Source organism: Prinia subflava, chromosome 11 (assembly GCF_021018805.1).
Source record: "Prinia subflava isolate CZ2003 ecotype Zambia chromosome 11, Cam_Psub_1.2, whole genome shotgun sequence".
Lineage (NCBI taxonomy): Eukaryota > Metazoa > Chordata > Aves > Passeriformes > Cisticolidae > Prinia > Prinia subflava.
In genome coordinates, this window is record NC_086257.1 from 21,636,703 (window position 1) to 21,657,405 (window position 20,703).

The window sequence follows — 20,703 nt, forward strand, 5'->3', positions numbered from 1 at the left end:
AGCATTAGGGAAAACAGCACCGGACACATCTAACTATGAGCCTTAACAATTGTTCACACCATGACTCCTCCACTGCTGTGGTCACTGCCACCCCAATTTGGGAGGTGACAGAAAATTCAGGTTTTTAACAGGTCCATGGCAAACGGATTTAGCAGCAGGCACAGATCTGAGGGGCAACTGGAGCTGTTCAGAGGCGATGGCAATGCGTTCCTAACAAAGACTGCTGACCAAAGAGTTTTCCATGGGAATTCTGAAGACTCCCTGCAATGTGCACTGCCCACATGTGTTCATTTCAGGCAAAGCTTTAATTCCCTTTTATCAAATGGCTGAGATTTTTTAAAGAAAGTAACATGAAGGATGTGTTTCAATTAGGGGGGTGAAGCAGGGTTATTAACAAAAGGTGTTTTATTAAATGTGTGAATCATAAGCCACCTTATCACTGCAAGCAGTATTTGCTCTCAGCTTTGCCATTTTAACATCAATAGCTTTTTTGACAACACACTATTTGTTGCCTAGGACTTCCTGAACATATTGATGCTTTCGGCAGTCCTAAGAAAACGAGAACCTTTGGTTTCTTCAATTCTGGTAAAACAATTCCTTTTCCCCACTGCCTCCTCCAGTCAGCATCACATCTGTTTGTATTGGAGCATCATGGAGTTCAGCTCTTTGTTACATGAGATCTGCACTTTCCAATCAACACACTTGTTCTTCCTCCTGATTGTGATAAAACAACTTAAAGCCTTATTTACTGTTTACCTTGATTATGGTTATAAAGTACAATTTTTTTTGTCATGCTACCTGACTTTCCTGCAGTGGTTGGGGTTTTTTTAAGTCAGAAAAAAAGTTATTTGCTCCACCCAGCATCCACAGAGTCTTAGATCACAATTGTACAACAGGACGTACCTTGCTGTATCTGAACTCACCCTTACATTGACCAAGACTTCCAAGACATTTTCTGTTTCCTACAGGATTTCCAAGAGTATTTCAAAATGGGTTATCATTTTCCCTACACCTTCATTTTTAACCTATGAAAATTTCCTTTTCTCCTGCTGAATTATGTCATCTTTTATAGAAATTAGGCATCCTCATTACACCTGTGGAATTGTCTCTACTTGTCTCAGGCATCCCACCTGTGCTCAGTGCGACTGCTTCCCCTGTCAACAGTTTAAACTCATCTCTAATGCCTTGGCAGGTATTTGAGTTTTGTTAGACACTTGCTGAATCTCTTTTATTTGTAAGGACTTAGCCTGAAGACACCTCCCATAGTCATCCAAATACAGGCTTCCTGTACTTACAGTACAAAGATTTGTAGGTGCGTATGTATCAGGTGCTAAAACAACGAGGCGTGATGCAAGAGACACCAGAGGTAATTACTTTAACTCATATTCACGCAGTGCTTTGAGCTGGTGAGTGGCAGGAAGGGTGGAAGGAAGCAAGCAGAGCCTTAGAAAGGAAAGCTGAGATGCTCTCACCGTGATTAGGATGGATACAGTGCTGACAGTGTCTGAGTAGCAGCTGCTAAATGTAGGAGCCACTTGAAAGAGGCTCCCTGTTTTGTAACACATAGAAGTCGATAGGTTATCATCGCATATTTCAATTCCCTGGCCCCGCCACGGGTCTCCCTCAGCCCCGGCCCCTCACGGGCGCCGCCAACATGGCGGCGGCTCCCGTCACGTGCGCGGCGGCGGCCGCGCCCCGCGCGCGCGCGGCACCTCCCCCGTGAGGGAGGCGAGAAAATGGCGGCGGCGGCGGCGCCTTGAGCGGCGCGTCCCAGGCGAGTGTCCCGGCGGGGCGCGCGGAGCGCGGGCAGCGGCAGCCGCGGGGCCCCGGCCGGGCCGCGGGGGCGGGGAACCCGCACCCTGACCGCGCCCCGGCGCCGGGCCGGCCCCTCCCGCCCGCCCGTCTGCCTTTGCTCTCCTGAGGGGGCGGTGGCGGGGCCGGGCTGGGCGAGGCGGGGGCTGAGGGTGGGTCAGCCTGGCCTGGGCAGGGGGCGGCCGGCGAGGGGGCACCGGGGCCCCTCAGCGCGGGGCCGGAACTCCACACGCTGTGGGGCGTGTTCCCACAGAGCATACCTTCGTTATCATTATTATTTTATTATTTCGGAGCCCTCAATCAAATACTGAAATGCCTGTAGGGGTTAGGCTTGGAGGAAAATTTTATTTCGTTTGGGTTTTTTATGATTTGTCCCCTTGGAGTTGCAGGGAGAGGTTGTGGAAAAAAAAAAAAAAAAAGAATAAACCATGTGGTTGTGGATGGTTGTGGTTGTGGTTATGGGTTGTCAGCAGGGTTTGCTATTACCATGGCATTTACCGAAACTTTCCAAAACATGAGTAATGGCATTCGTGTGTCTGCTGTGAGGGTGATTTGTTAATTGTTGTAGAATAGGTACTGTTTTAGTTCAGGTGGTTGTTCTGACCAAGAAAGATACAAAGAAACAAAACTTTGGAATATTTACCTTATGCACAATGTAACTTTAAGTTATGTGGTGTCTTGTACTGCTACTGCTTGAATAAACAAATATTTTCAATATAGTTTTTTGTTCTGCTTTGTATTTTGGGCTCATTTAAATGCGTAGTGCTTGTTTTAAGTCAGTGTGGTTTCTGAAACTTACTTTGCATGACTGAGATTATTTTGCGTTAAAGTTGCTCAGGGAGCATGATTGCAAGGTCTTCATCATTAAATAAAATTAATTTTCTTACACGTTAGCATCATTGATGCCTGCATAAGGTGAGGTGTCAGAGATGGAGATGCTGAGCAAAAATTTAGGAGCTCCTTACTGTACATCCTCTGTGAGAACAACCTGAGCAATGACAATATTATTTTTGAAATAATTTTGAGCAAAAGGATTAACAGCTCCCATGGAGTAAACTTGTGATGGAATAGTTACTAAGTGGAATATGTTGCACATCTTGCCTATAACACACCAAAAATGTGGCTGAGAATGAAGGAAATAAGACATGCTTTAAGCTAACTTAACTGGTTGAATAACTCTGCAAAAACTAGCTAGACAATTTGTAGGTGTAAATATTTTGAGGTGCTTTTAATGTCCACTGGAGGAGACAGGATTGTTGGGGTTTTTTTAAGATACTTTTCATTATGTGAAATTAATGAAAAGTGGTTTTAGAGATGATGCTGGGTTTATTGCAGTTGGAGTGGGAACCGATGCATGCCCTGAGTAGATACACAAGTGTCATCAGCAATGCACAACAGACCTGCATTTTTAACAACAAATCATATTTTTTCTTCAGTTCTAAAAGCAGGGACCTTTGCTTTTGAAGCATCCTTGATTGCCACGAATTTTCTTTGATGGCAAAGTCCAACCAAGGGCAGGCAAGAGGTTTTTAGGTGACCATGTGTGTGTTACAGTTTAGTTGTTGCAGGTCCCCAGGAACTGCAGCATCATGTGCAGCCTTCTGCAGGGTAGTTGTGTTTTGGGAGGTGAGGGTGGCAGCCTGGCAGTGTGTCCTGTTCTGCCTCCAGCTGTGAGTTCAAACTCCTGATTATTTTCCCATTTGATGCAGCATCCAAAGGGCGGTTTGTTAAAAACTTGGCAAAGCTGCTTTTTTTCTAGTACATTGCAGCTCTCTCTGATTCTCTGATTATTTCTCTGAGCCCCTCTTTATGGTAAGAACGAAACACATCTTCTCAACCCTCCCTTTTTCTGGCATCCTTTGGAAAGCAATAAACAGCTACTATGCGATTTCCTGTTAATCATAATACAAGGGCTGAAAAAGAAACTGCAGTAAACACCCCCATAAACATATATTGAGGTCTGTGATTCATTTCAGTTATGAAGATGACATTTTGTGCTCTGCAGCAGAGGGAAGTCACATAAGGCTGGGGAGGATCATTTGAGGTGCTTAAATAGGAAGTTTCTTCCTTGGTTCTTGCTGTATTGTGTGAGGTATTCCTGTTAAAAGGATTTTTTCCTGTTTCCTTTCCCTCTCTCCCCAAACAGAGCATTTCACTGGTGATTTTTGCCCAGAGCAGGTTTTGCTCAGTGTCCAGGGTCAGCCAGCACTTTCAGTCCTGGGCTGTGGGGGTGAGGGAGGTGGCACTGCTCCTGTGTAGCTGCCTGGAAATCTTGGATGTGTTCCTAAATTGGTTCTTTATTGCTACTTTTGATGGATCTTAGAAAAATATAACTACACCTCTCAAGAGATTGCATCAAGTAATAGCAAATGCTACAAACTAAGATTAGATATTAAGAAGCAATTCTTTACTATAGGGTTGGTGAGGCCCTGACACAGGTTGCCCATGGAGGTTGTGGCTGCCCCATCTCTGCAAGTGTTCAAGGCCAGGTTGGATGGGGCTTGAAGCAAGCTGAAAGGTGACCCTGACATGGCAGGGGATGGGACGAGATGATCTTCAAGGTCCCTCCAACCCAAACCATCCCATCATTCTGTGAAACTTACCTTTTGACAATTGTCCATTCTTCTGTCTCAACAAAACATATGTTTGCATTAAAATCATCATGTTCTGGCCTTGCTAGTGAAGCCCTTGTGTGTCACTCCCGGCAGGCTGGACGGACGCTGCACAGCTATGGAGAATGAACCCAACACAACGACGTGTTCTGCACCCACCACCACCGTCACCACCACCTCCACGTCCCGCACGCCGCTGCCCCAGATCTCCGTCTACAGCGGCTCTGACAGACATGCTGTGCAGGTACTGGGCTTGGGGGCTCCTCCCTGTCCTCTGCAGAGCTCTAAACACAGGCAGTGTGCAGTACTGGACACAGGATTAACTTGTCATAGTTGCTGTTGTCTTTCTCAATAGTTGGATTGCTGGTTTTCAGGAGATGTTTGCTGGAGGGTCTCAGACCACTTAAAGATAGCTCAGGTTAGGCTTGTCTCCCAAATGAGGAAGGGAGAAATGCTATGATAGAAAGTTTGGTTTGCTCACTGTTTGCTGAGGGTACAGATTATTGATATAAACCTTTGCAAAATAAAGCTGTTTGTTTGACCAACGTTGACTAGAGGGATCCAAGGTATTTGTGTGGGTGTAAGTGCTGCTTGGGATCCAGCCCCCTCTTGCTGTTCTTGAAATGAGGTCTCCTTGAACTCTGTCCAGTCCATTCTGTTGTGTTTGATAATTGGGTTTCTCACACACTGCTCAGATGTCTCAGAAAGCAGAACATGATGTAGGATGTGTTGACAAGCAGCTGAAAGGCTGGGATGATGTGTTGGGGATGACGTGGCATTGTCAGGCTGTCCTTGAGACCGTGAATATATTGATGTTGACAATGCTCTGTGACCTGGTCAGGAACAGGGAGAAAGCAAGTTCAGTGTTACATAATTGGTGTGAGAAAAAATTATTCGGTTTTATTTCCTTGTAAGGGTAAACTTCAACATCATGTCAGCATGGTGTGTGCTTTGTAATTGTAATTAATTACCTACTGATTCATCACAGGTTATTCAGCAGGCCTTGCATCGTCCTCCTAGCTCAGCTGCTCAGTACCTCCAGCAGATGTATGCAGCCCAACAGCAGCATCTAATGCTGCAGACTGCTGCTCTGCAGCAGCAGCACTTAAGCAGTACCCAATTTCAGAGTCTGGCAACTGTTCCACAGGTGAGAGTGAAGATTGCTGAAAAAGAATTGTGTGTTATCTAGAATAGGGCTACAGTCGTTGTCAAATGTAATAACAGCTTAAGTGCCTGAGCTTAATGCCTCCTGATAATTCACTTTTATATTTTAATGATGTTGTTATTTTAAATTGTATCATCCTCCAAACTGTTTGGAGGATTTTGTCTTAGTGGTGTAGATGCTCCAATAGGCAACCATTCCATGCTTTATTGCATACATTATAATGCATCATGTAAATCATCAAGCAGTAATAAAATAAATATTAAAAATGGTCTTCAATCTTCATCCCATGATTTTCTCTAAAAGTTGGTGGGGGAAGCAATGAATGGCATTGTATCTTAGTGAAATAAAAAACAATGAACATCTGGCATCTTAGTGTGTTTTACCTCACATCTGGCTGCATTATAAGTAATGGCAAAATTAAATTTTAACCCTGAGTGTGAAAATGTAGGAGGTAAATGACATTTCATATCTGAAACACAGTTTTTAACATCAGTGATCACTGGAGGAGACCCATTTTGAATTAAAGCAGTTGCAAGATTTCCTTTGACTTCAGTTGGCCTTGGATTGAGAATATGATCTTGCAGAGAGAGGTGGTTGTTAAAGATTTTACACAGGGAAACGCTAAATGGAATTAAAGACCTCAGGGATATGGATGTTTGATGTCAGAACTGGACTGACTCACTTTTGCTCCTGGCTTTTTCTTCTATACTTTTTTCATTGGATTGTGGTAACATGTTGATTTGTCTTTTTTTTGTTGTGATGGATTTCTATGTGGATATACAGTTACTGAGATAGAGGAAAAAAAATCGGGCTGGGAAAGGCTGAGAAGTTTTGGTTCTGTTCCTACAGAAACCTAAATCACTCTCCCTGTTACTCACCTGAGGGGCTGGAATAGCATCCTGTGATAGGCACTGGATGTGCATACATAAGTTACCATTCCAGAATATGTTCTTTACAGCATTTATAAAGTTTGGTTTTATTTTTAGAAGATTCTAATCACAATAAAATTATGAGTTTTGATAATGACAGTTTTTTCTGGTATCTCATTTGAAGTTCTGAGCACCATAGGTAGTGAGATCACTTACCTCCATCGTTAGCAGTTTGGCAGACTTTGCCTCTGATCATTTTTCTTCAGTTCTTGATCTGAAAGAAATATATGCCTGAAATTTGGTAGGACTTCAAGGAATTTAGCACCTTGCAGGTAGCATTCCATACTGCAGAGTGCCCTTTGCTGAAAACTATTTCCACTGAGTAAAGCACCTTACTGTTAACCCCGAGAAAGGTAAAGGTGGAGAGGGCTGTTTCTGATGGTTTATGCAATAAAATGAACATCACTTAAGCACTTTCTGATTTCCCTGTTTGACACGTATTCTTGCTATTTAGGCAAGCCTGTCAGGTGGGAGGCAATGTACTTCCCCCACTGGGAGTGTCACTCAGCAGTCAAGCATGTCGCAGACCTCGGTACGTAACTGCACCAAGCCCTCCCTCCATTCCCAACCCTGCTTGGTTGTTATATGGCTCTAGGGAAAACCAGAAAACATTAATAGCGTTTCAGGTTGTATTGTTAAAATTAATCCTACAGACACAGTGAACAGAAGTATGATGGCTCTGTAGTAATTGCTGACTGTAATTGCAGTGTTGGCTTCCCCAGTCCCAGACCCCTCTTGGTGCTCTGAGGGGCAGCTGCTCACTCCACAAGCATCAGTGGCTGTTCAAGCTCCTGCAGAAATCACTTCCTGAGCTCTCATCTCTTACATGATTTCTTACTGGATTTTCTGTGTTAGTTTCTTTATTCAGGGCACTACTGTAGGTGAAAATCATAACTGTGTATCAGGGATTAAACAGCACTAAATCTAAAGAATCCAAGTCAATGCTCACATATATTTACAAAACTGATTAAATGTTTATAACATTCATTCTTTTATTGATTCTCATCTTTTATCATTCATCCTTTTTGCAGTTTCACTTCCCATATTCTAGGCATGTGCTCAGGTTTCGGTTGTGAGTGGCTCTGTGTTCAGTTCGTGCTGTATTTCTTCAAGTGCCATTGTCAGACATGCACAGTCTCTTCTGTACAGTTTTACAGTTGTCTGAAGTAGGATTTGTTAGTCCTACAGACATCCTGCTTATTAATCTCACCCTCAAGCTGTTCATGACTCCAGTGCATAGCTTCAGTGATTTAATTGTGTATTTTTTTAAGCTCTCATAGCTTGGCTTGGCTTACAGTTGTTAGAAGTAAAACCATTTCTTCATTAAATTTCTGAGGGAAAGTCTATTAAGATGTCTGATGTTAAACTAACAAAATAATTGGGCTGGGGTTTTTCAAGGAAATCTTTTAAGTAAGTGATGAAAAAAGAGCTGGGCACTTAACTCTGTTAGACTGGTTAGAGAAAAAAAGAAAAAGCAAAGACACAACAGCTTCTTTTTTTAAGAAGATGCTAAAGATTGGTTTTTGAGGAGTATTTAATATGAAATTAGAGAAGGTTTTAGTCTTCAGTCATTTTTCAGTGTGCATATGTGAAATGAGTATTGAAAGTCCATAAGCGGTGGCACAAAGAACTGCCCTTATCAGGTTGCATAATAGAAGATAAACAATCCAGGCAGTTAAAGATCTTAAATATTGAAGTTCAGGTGTTTTTCTTAAAATACTGAAATCTCATTCTACATATTCAGTAAGTGTGACTTTCTATGAGGCATATTTTTGAGACTTCATATCATTGTTTATACTCTTAACTGCTAATTTTTATTTGCTGCAAAGTGGTTGCTTGCAGTTTAAGAGTAAAAAGGTACAATCTTGCCAGAATCCAATTCTGTGATGATTGGCTCAATATATTTTTGATATCTTCACAGTTCAGAGATTCCAACTGCCCCTGCCATTTTTGTCAAGGGCTTTCTGGCTTTAGACCCTAGGGTGATGGAATTTCCATGACAGAAGCAATATTTTTGTTTCCTTAGATTAACCTCTCCACCTCTCCCACACCTGCACAGATAATAAGCCGTTCTCAGACCTCCAACACCACCAGCAGCAGCATCACCCAACAGACGATGCTGCTGGGCAGCACCTCTCCCACCCTGAGTGCAAGCCAGGCTCAAATGTATCTGCGAGCTCAGATGGTGAGTGTTCATTGCAGTCCTGGCAGAGTTTGGCTTTGGTCTGCCCCTGTTGGAAGATCTAAGCTCTCTTTCTTAAATATATAGATATTGGGCTGCTCTTTTGTCTTTTTTTTCACTAATCTGTAGTATTGAAAGATAAGTCCTCTTTAGTGCTTGTATGAAAGTTCATAGATGTGTTTATTTATCTCAAAGATTTTTCTCAATATGCAGAACAAATATATTATTATATTTGGTTTAAATTATTCTCTTTTTTTTGTTTCTATTCTTTATTATTTTCTTTCTTTACTAAAATTGCCATGATAAATAGTTATTAAAATTAATCTAGAAGTAAAAAGCTAAATCTTAAAAGCTGTACATCAGTATGTGTAAGTTATGTATCTCTTTAAGATACTGCATTTCTTTCACGGATTTTAAGAATTTCAGTCTGTTACCATGTATTCTTTTCTTCCTTAACAGCTTATTTTTACTCCTGCGACCACTGTGGCTGCTGTCCAGTCTGACATTCCTGTTGTCTCCTCGTCCTCCTCATCTTCCTGTCAGTCTGCAGCTACTCAGGTGAGCTTGTGTAAACTTATTCAAGGTCTGCTCCATCGAGTGGGACAAAACTGAAAAGTAAGGAAATGTTGTGCTTTAGTTTTTCTTGCTTTGCTTTCACCCCAGAGCAGAGAGCAGATGAGCTGCTGGAGGGGCTCTGCCAAACTGCAGTCACCTTGCTGTGAAGGTGTGCTGGAGGATTTGTCCTCACTGGGGCAGGATGGCACTAAATACCTCCTGCACGGCAGTGACAAAGCAAGCACTGTTGTCTTGGTTTGAATGTGCCCTGTGGTGACACACAGACAGTGAGAAGTGAAATTAAACTGGCTGTTCATCACACAGGTAGTAGCTGTTGAGTGAGGAAGGGATTATGTAATCAAAATAGGGAACGGTGATAATAATTAGTCTTCTTTTTCATGTAAAAGATTATGTAAATTAGTGCTACAAGGGTAGGTATTATCCTTGAGAATGAAATTTTAGCTCAACACGTAGGATTGGAGATCTGGGATCGTTATGTATAGAAACTGGGTATGGTATAACCAGTGAAAATGATCCCTGACTGATTTACATTTCAGAAAGCAAACCTTTTGTTTCATGTGACATTGGAGGTGTCATGATGAGAAGGGAGGTTAATACTGGTTAATTTGGGAGTTAATATAGAAAGAAAGGTCTCAGTTTTGTTAGCACACAGATAGCAGAGAAGACTGGTCCTACTGACCACCCAAGGCTCTGGTTTGTGTTGGTGTCTGGAAGCTCACTCACAGACCACTGCACTTCTGCAGTGTCTGTAAAAATTAAATTGCCTTTGCTTAACATGCCTTGTGTCACTTACTTTGAAGGCACAATAAAAGAGAAAAATGAAAGTTTTAATTCAAATTAATTAACAATTTTCATTTCTTTTAAAAATCCAATAAGGGAAAAAAGACTTCTGTATTTATCACTGAAGTAGTAAAGATCCCTATCCTTCTCTAAATTTTATGGCTTTAAAGATACTTTGATATTCAGATTTTTAGTTTCTTGTGATCACATGGGATGAGAAGCATTACAAAATGTAATTTTTTTTGCTGTTTTTGTCTGATATTTATCATAGCCATTTACAGAGTTTGGATCTTTTCATGTTTTGCTCATTTCCCAGGTTCAGAACTTGACGCTGCGCAGTCAGAAGCTGGGTGTGTTGTCAAGTTCTCAGAATGGCCCACCAAAGAGCAGCAGTCAGAGTCAGTCGCTGTGCCCCAGTAAAGCTGTCAGCAGCTCCAAGGGCAGCCAGCCAGAGCCCTCAGAAAGCAGCAGGAAAGGCGAGAGCCCCGCTCCCGAGTGTCGGAGCACGCCGGCCACGCGGACATCCAGCATCCACCACTTAATCACACCAGGTGGGAGCAATGGGCAACTGTGGGAAACTGATTGTGTATCACAGTTCTGTCAGAGTTCAGTGCTCTCTCACTGTGTTATTACAGATATTCCACAGGAACAGAGTTCAGATTTTATTAGTAAATTCACGTATTTGTTGGTATCGGATGTTGCACAGGATTTTGATTAAGAAGAGGCAGGAATGTTCTTAAATCACAAGCACAATATAGCAGCTGCAATACCCTGTTGAGTGACAGCACAAACATGGATCTCATTCCTGGTCTCTCTCTGTGTGTTCATTGTCAGGACATGCCATCCCATCTCTGGGCAGCAAAGTATGGGCTGAAACCACCTCAAGCCTCTTGCTCCCATCCTAATGCATTTTATTGGTGGTTTGTTTCTTTTTTCTGTTGTCTGTTTCATGAGAATGTTCTTATATCGAGTACCTTTATAAACCTGTAGGTAACAATGCTCAGAATGTTAGTACTTTGTACTGAGATAAATCAAAATAACCTGCACTTGGTTAGAGAGGCACTTACACTGCATGCAGGATATTTGCATCTTAGCTTTATTATTTTGAAGAAATGATGGTAGTCTTGACAATTGGTCTGAGTTCTGTGGAATGCAGCTTGGCTTAATGACAGCTTTTAGAGAAAGAGTGGGACTTGGAGGCAGACATTCTGGAGGTGTTGAACCCTAATGCCCTCAGAACTCACATTGGTAAGAAAAACTACCCTCAGTAGCAGAACAAATCAAAAAAACTTACATAAATGAGTTATTTTTCAAGTGGACAAGACAAAGCAAGAAGAGGTTTGCGTGTGGAGGAAAATATGTGCTGTAAGAAATGACTGGTGAGTCACTGGTTCACTTCAAGGTGATGTGATTTCTCTGGAAGCTGCACTACTTTCAGATTCATGCCTCTCAATTACTGTGTTCAAGTTCAGGGAAATGCCTTCAATGGTTTAAATTTATACTAAACTCCTGGAATTTTATTTAGTCTCTTAACAGAATTATCTAAAGTTTAACTTAACAGTTATCAGCAAATCCTGTTGTGCTTATCATTTCTCTTCCAGTCTGTTTCAAAGCAAAGGTTAAATCTATTTAAAGTTGTGTGAAATTCTTAAATAGAGCAGCATCAGCAGCATCCTGAACCTAGTGGTAAAAACATAAATTTAGAATTCTTTTTAGAAAGTACATATATGTAAAAACCATGGCCATTTCATTTATTCATTGCTGCATTTTCCTTTGGAAATCGATATACTCCCCTAATAAATTGTTCTTGTGTTCTGTGTGCTGTCAAAGAAGATATTTTTAAACAAATATTGGAAGTGTTAAAAACATTGTGCTGATCTTTAAAGTGAGAATTTTGAGGTATTTTATAATATTTTCCGAACTTGAAGAAATAAATACTAATTGCCACTTTTTTCCCTTCCCTCACAGCTTCATATTCTCCATTGCAACCTCATTCTCTAGTGAAACATCAGCAGATCCCACTTCATTCTCCACCTCCAAAGATTTCCCACCATCAGCTGATCCTGCAGCAGCAGCAGCAAGTCCAGCCCATTGCACTCCAGACTCCTGCGGGCCCGGAGCCGCCTCCGTCCCAGCACTGCCTGCCGCTCCCCAGCCATGCGCTGCCTCCGGCTCCCGGCGGCGTCCAGTCCCACTGCTCCCCCATCCACATCCATCCTCCGCCCCTCACGCTCTCTCCCACCCCATCGCAGTCGGCTCAGCAGTCAGTGGTGGTGTCCCCTCCGCCGTCGCACTCTCCGAGTCAGTCACCCACTATAATTATTCACCCTCAAGCCCTTATCCAGTCGCAGGCCAGCTCCCTGGTGCCGGCGGCTCTGCAGCCCGAGCCGGCCGCTCCGCAGGCGGCTGCCGCCACCCCCGTGCGGCCGCCGCCGCCGCTCAGCCTCCCGCCGCACCTGCCGCTGCCGCCCTCGTCCGCCGTGCACATCGGCGCCGTGGAGCCGCCCGCCCTGGTTTCCCCGGGCCAGCCGCTCGTGTCCTCCACGCCGCACCAGCAGTATCCAGCCCTGCAATCCGCTCCCATCCCTCTGGCAGCACCGCCTCAGCTCTCGGCATCCTCAGCCCAGATTCAGCCGCTACCCCTACAGTCTGTGCAGTCCTTACAAGTGCAGCCTGAAATTCTGTCCCAGGGCCAGGTTTTGGTTCAAAACACTTTGGTTTCTGAGGAAGAACTTCCTGCTGCAGAGGCTTTGGTCCAGCTGCCATTTCAAACTCTTCCACCGCCACAGACCGTCGCAGTAAATCTGCAGGTGCAGCCGTCAGTTCCGATTGAAACTCCAGTGGTGAGTGATAACATTGCATCCTTTATTCTTTCTCTGGGCTTCTCCAGAGCTGTGAGTCTGGCCCTTGACTTCAAAGAGACCTAAACCAGGTGCTAGACAGAGGACAAGAAACCTCTTGATTACAGAACTGAGTTTTAAAAAAACAATAGACATTTTTCTTCTGTTTCATATTTTGGTTTGGAGGTGGTTTTTTTGGCTTTTTGTAATGGATCATCAGTCAAGAATATCAACCAGGAACCATGACAGTGTAAATTTAAGATCTAAAATCTTGTTTCTTAATGAAATTGCTATGTATTTGAAGTTAAAAAAACTAAATATATGGCAATACTTACATAAATAATTTTGGTAAATGGGACATGAGGATCATAAATTTTTACCTCAATACAAATAGATTTTGATTAGGACAACAATCTATACTAGGTGGAAGGTGTATATCAGGTTATTAAGATGATAAGTGTCTAGATAATTACTTTTGTACCAACATTTAAAATATCCTCTTCATAAAAGAATTGGGGAATTTTGATGCTGTTTTGGCAATTCCCATCACCACCATTTAATTTAGTTCAGTGTTTGTCTCAGATGTCTGCAGTTGTAATTGAAGGTTTTACCTTCAATCACCGGATTAAAATCAGGAAAATAAAATGAGATGCAAATAAGGCTGACATTTAAGATGGCATTGCTGGGATTTAGTGGTAAAATGCTAATGAGATTAAGTTGAGCAAAAGAATCAGCAGCTCTTTCAGGGTTTTTTGAGGCTATCAACAGGTCAAGGATGGAGATGTGCTGTTCATTTTCAATTTATTTTAAGAGGGTAATAATCTCAACTCTGCTATTTCATGGAGAAATTGGGCAAAAGAGTAGGAGCCAGGTTTGCTTTTGACAGGATGGTGTTTTACATTTTAATCAGCTAAACTGACTGTCAGGAATTTATGTAAATTTTATTTCAATACTTCTGAGGGAAAGACCTTAAAATCTCTTATAACCACTAATGCTTGATAGTCTTGGTGTACTCTTCTGAAATACTCAGCTTGATTACACTGCTGTATAAGATAGAACAATTTGCAGGCTTGTCATTAAACTTGCATTTTGCAGATGTATTTAAATAGCATCAAATGTATGTGTAAATAAAAATAAGAGTAAACTATGCACATAAGCTATTGAAAAAGTCAAGTTCTCTGTTCTGTTTGATTGGAGAACTGTGCTTCTTTATGTGTTGCCGTAACAAAATATTTTAATTTTACTGTCGTAGATATTGTGGTGTCCTCAGCTCATTGTTTGGTATGCATTTTAAGAACTAGTATTTCATTAAAAGATTAACATATTTGAACTAGTAATTGATTTTTAAAACTGTATTTATGCAACTCTTTTAAGGTGTTAAGATAGAGTGGAAATCTCTCTAAAGCAATAGTTTGTTGGATGCAGATTTACCAAGTGGAGAATGTGTGTGAAGAGGAGATGCCTGAGGACTCAGATTGTGTCCACATGGCAAGGACACCCACACCACCCACCTTGTCCCCACCAGCCATAACCTTGGGCAATGGAGAGGCTCTTCATTCAGAAGATCCTTTGTCAGGTGAGGACAAATGCCAAACTAAGGTAGCTTTTGTTTTTGTGATTTGTGTAAGTAATTAATGGCCAACTGTGTTTGTAGTTAGCAGGTACCGAGTAAAGGAAAATGTTTGCATAAGGAGGGTTTGTGGAATAATCTGTTGAGATAAACCATCTTGTTTTAAAAGTGGAATCTGTAAAGCTTAGGGAAGAGCCAGTGTTAGGGCTTGATGGGTGCAGAGATGGGTCTTGGGGATTTTTCACCTCTTACTTCCAGATTCTGAGCCATAAGTGATAAAACATAACATGTTGTGTTATTTTTTGCAGAACATGGGGGACTGCCTTCAGTGACATCATCAGTCAGTGCCTCAGTAATTAAATCTCCATCTGATCCTTCTCATGCCTCTGTTCCACCACCACCTCTTTTGCTTCCAGCAGCAACGACAAGGAGCAACAGCACATCCATGCCCAATAGCATTCCCAGCCTAGAAAATAAACCTCCCCAGGCTATTGTTAAACCCCAGATCCTGACCCACGTCATCGAAGGCTTTGTGATTCAGGAGGGGTTGGAGCCCTTCCCTGTAAGTCTAAAAGTTGCTCGGATATTTTTTACTACTAATCTTTGAAATTAACTCTTTGTGAGAATTATGTTATTTGTGGCTAGTAGAAATTTAGAAATTGAATTGTGTTTCAGATGTTGATTTTGACCTTTTCTCCACTGATTGGTGACTTGAGTAGTAGGCTATATCTGGAGATAACTACAGAGAGTGGGTTTGGGCTACATTTGGGATAACTTTGTTAACTAATAACTAATTTGTCTGCCTCCTAGATCCCTCAATTAAAGTGATACCTTAATTTAAATGTCAGAGCTGAGTCTGTGTTAAAATTCTAAAATGCTACAGTTTATTGTTTCAAGCACTGGCAAGCTCTTAACTGTGCTAGGTGTAATTAGTGCTGTGTCTGGTAAGAATTACTGTTGAAAATTTTAAATCACAAACTGATAATTTAAAACCTGTCTTACTAATTTACTGTGTGTCTCATTTACCCTCTCCTTCATTTCTGTAGATATAATGTGTTTCTTCCTTTGTTAAATATAATTGCAAACTCTGCAGAGCAGGAGTGAGCCTTAATTTATTTGAGAAATGAGCTTTGGCACGATATAATTGCGCTTCATTGATAGGAAGTAGAAACTGATCATCATCTCAGTTACAACTGTTAAGTCACAAATACTGGTTTTAATTATTCACTGTTGTGAATGATGTTAATTACTCACTGTTGCTTTGCTTTTATTGCACTAGGTCAGTCGTTCATCTTTGCTGGTGGAACAGCCTGCAGAGAAGAGCTTGCTGGTGGAGGGGCAGATCATGAGTGTGGTGTGTGTTGAATCAGACTTGCAGAACACAAAACATGCAGACAACTCATCAGACACAGAAATAGAGGATATGATTGCAGAAGGTTTGTAGGTTTTGTTTAAATGCCCATTTCCCACCTCCCATTCTGTGTGCTTTGGAATGGGAATCAAACAGTGGCCTGGCCCAGAAAAACCCAAGTTATTCTGTGAACACACATTTCTGTGTGAATTCATCTAAGATTTGAAAGTTCAGAATTTTTTAGCCACCTCTGGGTTTTCTTTCCCACATCTTGTATCCTTATTGCACCAGAGCTGTTTTTGGTGATCTGCTTAAATTTAGGCTTAATGCAACTCTTCTTTCATTCTCTTAAAATAGTTCTATTCCCTCTTCCATATCAAAACTCTTTGCAGCTGTTATTTTGTCCTTAATTTGTTTCATTAGATGTTAATTCAATTTTCTTTTCAGCATTAACACTATGCTGTGCCTCAGATTTCAGACAGCTTGTCTGTTTTGTGGAATTATCCAAACACTCATAGTTTTGGGTTTAGTTACTGCTCCTGACAGCTGGTGTTAGGTTTATGTAGAGAATTTGTAGCTACTCATTAGATGAGCTGGTAGGAAACATCCAACATCAAGACACATCCACGTACACAGAAGTTGAATAGAGGAGATTTTCTGATAGTAAACCAGGGTATGATTGTGTGTGTGATAGAAACACCCTTCAAATACCCTTCTCAGTATTTGCAGCTCTTTGCTGTACTGGTGCTTTTTGGAGAGCAGGAAAAGGCCATCTCACCTCAGCAGTAACAGAAAAGCACTCTGTAACAATAGGCTGTAAGCCAGCAGATGCCATAATCCTTTTCTTCATTGCATGCAGCTTATCTTTTTCACAGATTGAATGTTATATATATTCAAGATTCAATGTTTTCTTTGCTTTCACAAATCCCTTTGGTTGTAGCAGCTGCTTATTCAAAGAAAGTACTTTAAAAGGTTAATTCATTATGTCATTACAGGAAGAGTCTGCATTTAGACTGTGGAAGGCCTGCTTCTCATAATTAACTCTTTATGAAGTAATTCATGAGGAATGTAACCCTTCTTTTTTAATTGTTTGCTATCTTTGAGGGCAGATTTGCTCATGGGTGGCTTGAAATTCTACAACAAACTGATTAAGTTCATTGAATAACTTAATTGAAGGTTCATTAAGGTTCAGTTTGTTCAAGATCTTTTCTAGACAGAATGAAATCTTACGACTTGCATAGCTTTGCATAATTGTCTGTTAATCAAAGTGTTTAATTGAATTCGTTAAATATTGAAAGATCTTTTGCCTGCTTGAGGTGAGACATGAACATAATTTTGTGTCATTGAAACTGACTTCATTCCATTCCTTCTTTAGAGGGACTGGATGAAATTGAAAATGATCTTCTGAAGTGTGAATTTTGTGGAAAAATGGGATATCCCAATAAGTTTCTGCGATCTAAAAGATTCTGCTCCACATCCTGTGCCAAAAGGTAACTCTATGTAGTTATTGTTTATCATTATCTGGTTAATGGATTAATCTCTCCTGGCTAAGAGAGCAAGAATTCACAGTCAACATCTGAATGCAAAGTCTTCCATGACAACAACTGGAAAGTTGATGTTTAATACCATAAGTTTTAGAAATGGGGAATAGTTTCCCATTTCTGGTTGTCACTTAGTTCTTTTTGGCATCAATGTGTCTGGACATGACCTTTCTCATATGTCTGTTACATTCCCATTTAGGTAGTGGGAGTATGTATTTTTGATTTGGTACTGCTTGGGACACCACCAGCAAAATAATCTTAAAAAGATTTAGTCCTTTAATTTTAGCATGGGATTTTTGCCTCTATCCTCCTTTGACTGGGTATCAGCTAGGTAGAGAAAATGGAACCAGAAAATACAGTGTGGTATTAGGTTTTAGTGGACAGCAGTACCCTACTATGCAATAAAATGCAAAGGTATTTCTATCATGGAAAATTTTTAAGAATGGGAAGGACAGACATCTTCCAGGGGTAATCTGGATGTACTTGATCCCACAATGAGATGAGGGTTTTGCTTACATGGCCTTTGAGATACCTTTCTCCTGTATTTCTATAACAGCTGTTGCTGTAATTAAGCAGCATTTCTACAACACTGTGATTTTATGGTTACTGAATTGAACTCAGTCCTAAAAACCACTAGTGCATTATTGAATATATCTTACTTCTTTAGGCACAGCCTTAGTTGCACTAAGAAATTTGGGCTGTTTCCATCAGACAAGACCAGTCGTTGGAATCGGAAGTCAGATAGCCAAAGTCTTGGGCGGCGCGGGCGTCGGCCGAGCGGCCCTGAGGGGGCGTCACGAGATCATTTTCTTAGACAGGTCTGTGGAATATTTGCTTAAAACTATGGCACTGCTTTGGGAATTGCAAATAAAGCCTAATACTGTAGTTACTGCATTTTGCAGCTTCCAATTACTTATCCATCTGCAGAAGAAGATCTGGCTCCTCATGAGGACTCTGTCCCGACGGCCATGACCACGCGCCTGCGGAGGCAGAGCGAGAGGGAGAGGGAGCGCGAGCTTCGGGAGCTGAGGATGCGCAAAGTGCCAGAGAGCATCGACCTCCTACCCGTGGTGCAAACTGAGCCCTCAGTGTGGACTGTTGATGAAGTTTGGGCCTTCATCCATTCTCTGCCTGGTATGGAGTGGGCAGTAACTTGTTCTGTTGGTTTTAACAATGAGGTTCCTTGCTTTATAGCAGCACTGTGATGAGGAGGTGGTGTGGTAACAGCAGCAGTGTTAGCTGGTGATAGCGACTGGAATGTGATTTGTTTCCTCTTGCTTGTTCCTTCAGCACAAATCCCATGTTGATAGAACTAGTCCCACTTCTGCTGTTGCATCCCAGCTGATGGCGATTAGAGCTGTTCCTTCCTTCAGTCTGACTTCTCTCAAGAGGTCAGTAGAGAGATCAGATGCACTTCCTCCCTGTTACACTGCTTTCTTCTCTTCCCTCCTCACTTGTTCCTTCTACTCTTCCTTCCTCCCTTGCTGCTTATTCAGTAGAAAAAGCAAGAGCAGTGTTACTTTCCTTGATACAACAGAAAAGTTTGGAAGACCTGTCACGATACAAGTCGTTAAAAAAGAATAAGCAAGTTTGTGCTCTAAAGTTAAAATTTATTTTGCATAGCTTTGCTCAGAGATCTTCTACCTAGAAACTGCATACTGCGAGTCTCAGTTTGTTCTTAGAAAAAATAACCTGGTTTTTCCTTGTGCACAAACCTTTCCTTTAGCTCAATATTCACAGTTACCTTTATGTCATCTTCAGGTTATTTGACATTTATCATATCCTAACTATCATAACCTTTAAAGCTTCACTCCCCAGCTTTTCCCAAGGATGCCATTTTATCTTGTCAGACACTGTAACCCCTACAAGATAACAAGGCAGATCTCCACAGCAGCAGTCATACCAGAATTTTTGTTGCTTTACCATTAAAGCTCAGGCTACGTTTGTTCCTAATTTTCTACTTTTTCTGGAATGCTATACCATTTTTTTGTGAATCCCATCAGACTATTAAGGAATATATCTTCACTGCTAAATCATAGACATTATCTGATTATGACAGATAATCTTTTGTAGTAGGTCAGGCAAAGAATTGAGTAAGAGATGTCTAAAATCAGCAAAAGTCATCCTTGAGGTGCCTGTCTTCTGATAGTTTTTTGCAATTCAGTAACACTGCTTCTGGGAACCTGCAGTGGTGTAGAAACAAGCAAAGCTCCTTAGGGTTGGGATGTGATCATTCCTGTTTCTGTACTTGAGCTGTGTTACAGAGTGTAGCTCTGTCACTGCTGTTTTCAGTTACTGTTTTTACGGATTTGAGGCTCTAATTAATTCAATAACTAATCCTAGCCTCTCAATAAATGGTAGTTCCTGTGCTAGAATAATTGAAGTGTCACCTAAACACAATTCACTTGCAAATATCAAATCAAAAATTTTGTTCTTGAAATGTAGTTTCTGTTTTGAAACCATTACTTTTACCATATTTCACCTGCCACTGGATCTGGTTTAGTTTTTCCTAAGCAAAGTGATCTTTGATTTTTAAAAAACTTCTCTTTATTTGTATGTAATGAAAATTTATTGTAATTACTCATTCCTCACCATATGAATGCCTAGTTTCTCAAATACTTAAAAAAAAATCAACAGATATTTAAAGTTGTATTCACAACCTGCCAGAATTTTTATTGCTATGTTGCTGCATTTGGCTTTTTTGGTAATTTTGGGGTTTATTCCTTTCGGTATATTCACAAGTCACTCTCTTGAAAAAATATTTTATCATATACTTCCAAGCTTGATTAATGCAGGAAATAATACAGATGATTTTCATTATGGCATTTTATGTTACATATCTGCTTGGTGCAGTCTGTGCAGGCCATCTGCCATACTGTAGGAGATGGTGATTTGTCACTTCTCCATAAACATTAGGGACATCTGTTTTCATTTACAGCTTTCTTTGGAGTCTGTGGCTGAAGTGGGCTCGTGTCCTTGTCAGGCTTTTCCTGAGTTCCTCTGGAGCCTTTTGGAGAAGTCAGTGTCCAGGACACTTGCACTATTAGTTGCTTCTTCTGGGGGAAGAGACAGAACAGCTTAAGCTGAGCAGAATTGTTCTCCTTTCTTTCTTCAGCTGCAAGATAAATGACCTTTCACCCGCTCCCCACCCTTTTTTTTTGGCCAAGTTATTGCACAACAAGCAATTGCAAAATGCTTAAGAATATACCCAGATGTGTTTGGATGAAGGAACTGCAGTACCTTCAGCTTCCATCCTCTGCTTTTCCAGAAATGAGTTTGATAAAAAGTGTTTAAGAAGTTGCATGGAAATTACTTAAAGGAAAAAGCTGGCAACAACAAACAGAT

The 20,703-nt window shown here is 41.3% G+C and overlaps 1 protein-coding gene across 5 annotated transcripts in view; it reads left to right on the plus strand.

Moving 5' to 3' along the window:
* Positions 1–1,688: 1,688 nt before the first annotated feature.
* Positions 1,689–20,703, plus strand: part of PHC3 (polyhomeotic homolog 3) — a 28,984-nt gene continuing 9,969 nt past the window's right edge. Inside the window, exons 1-15 of one of the 5 annotated variants that reach the window (XR_010081551.1) lie at positions 1,689–1,774; positions 4,521–4,668; positions 5,413–5,571; positions 6,973–7,050; positions 8,545–8,703; positions 9,160–9,258; positions 10,373–10,607; positions 12,025–12,899; positions 14,322–14,472; positions 14,775–15,028; positions 15,746–15,902; positions 17,193–17,307; positions 18,026–18,176; positions 18,261–18,492; positions 18,649–18,749. Coding sequence is in view for 4 of the 5 variants with exons in the window: in XM_063408289.1 (XP_063264359.1) it covers positions 4,543–4,668; positions 5,413–5,571; positions 6,973–7,050; positions 8,545–8,703; positions 9,160–9,258; positions 10,373–10,607; positions 12,025–12,899; positions 14,322–14,472; positions 14,775–15,028; positions 15,746–15,902; positions 17,193–17,307; positions 18,026–18,176; positions 18,261–18,492 (2,791 nt within the window). In the remaining variant the exon portion in view is untranslated. The remainder of the gene's footprint in view (positions 1,775–4,520; positions 4,669–5,412; positions 5,572–6,972; positions 7,051–8,544; positions 8,704–9,159; positions 9,259–10,372; positions 10,608–12,024; positions 12,900–14,321; positions 14,473–14,774; positions 15,029–15,745; positions 15,903–17,192; positions 17,308–18,025; positions 18,177–18,260; positions 18,493–18,648; positions 18,750–20,703) is intronic. The other 4 variants (XM_063408289.1, XM_063408290.1, XM_063408291.1 and 1 more) reach the window with 4 other exon arrangements.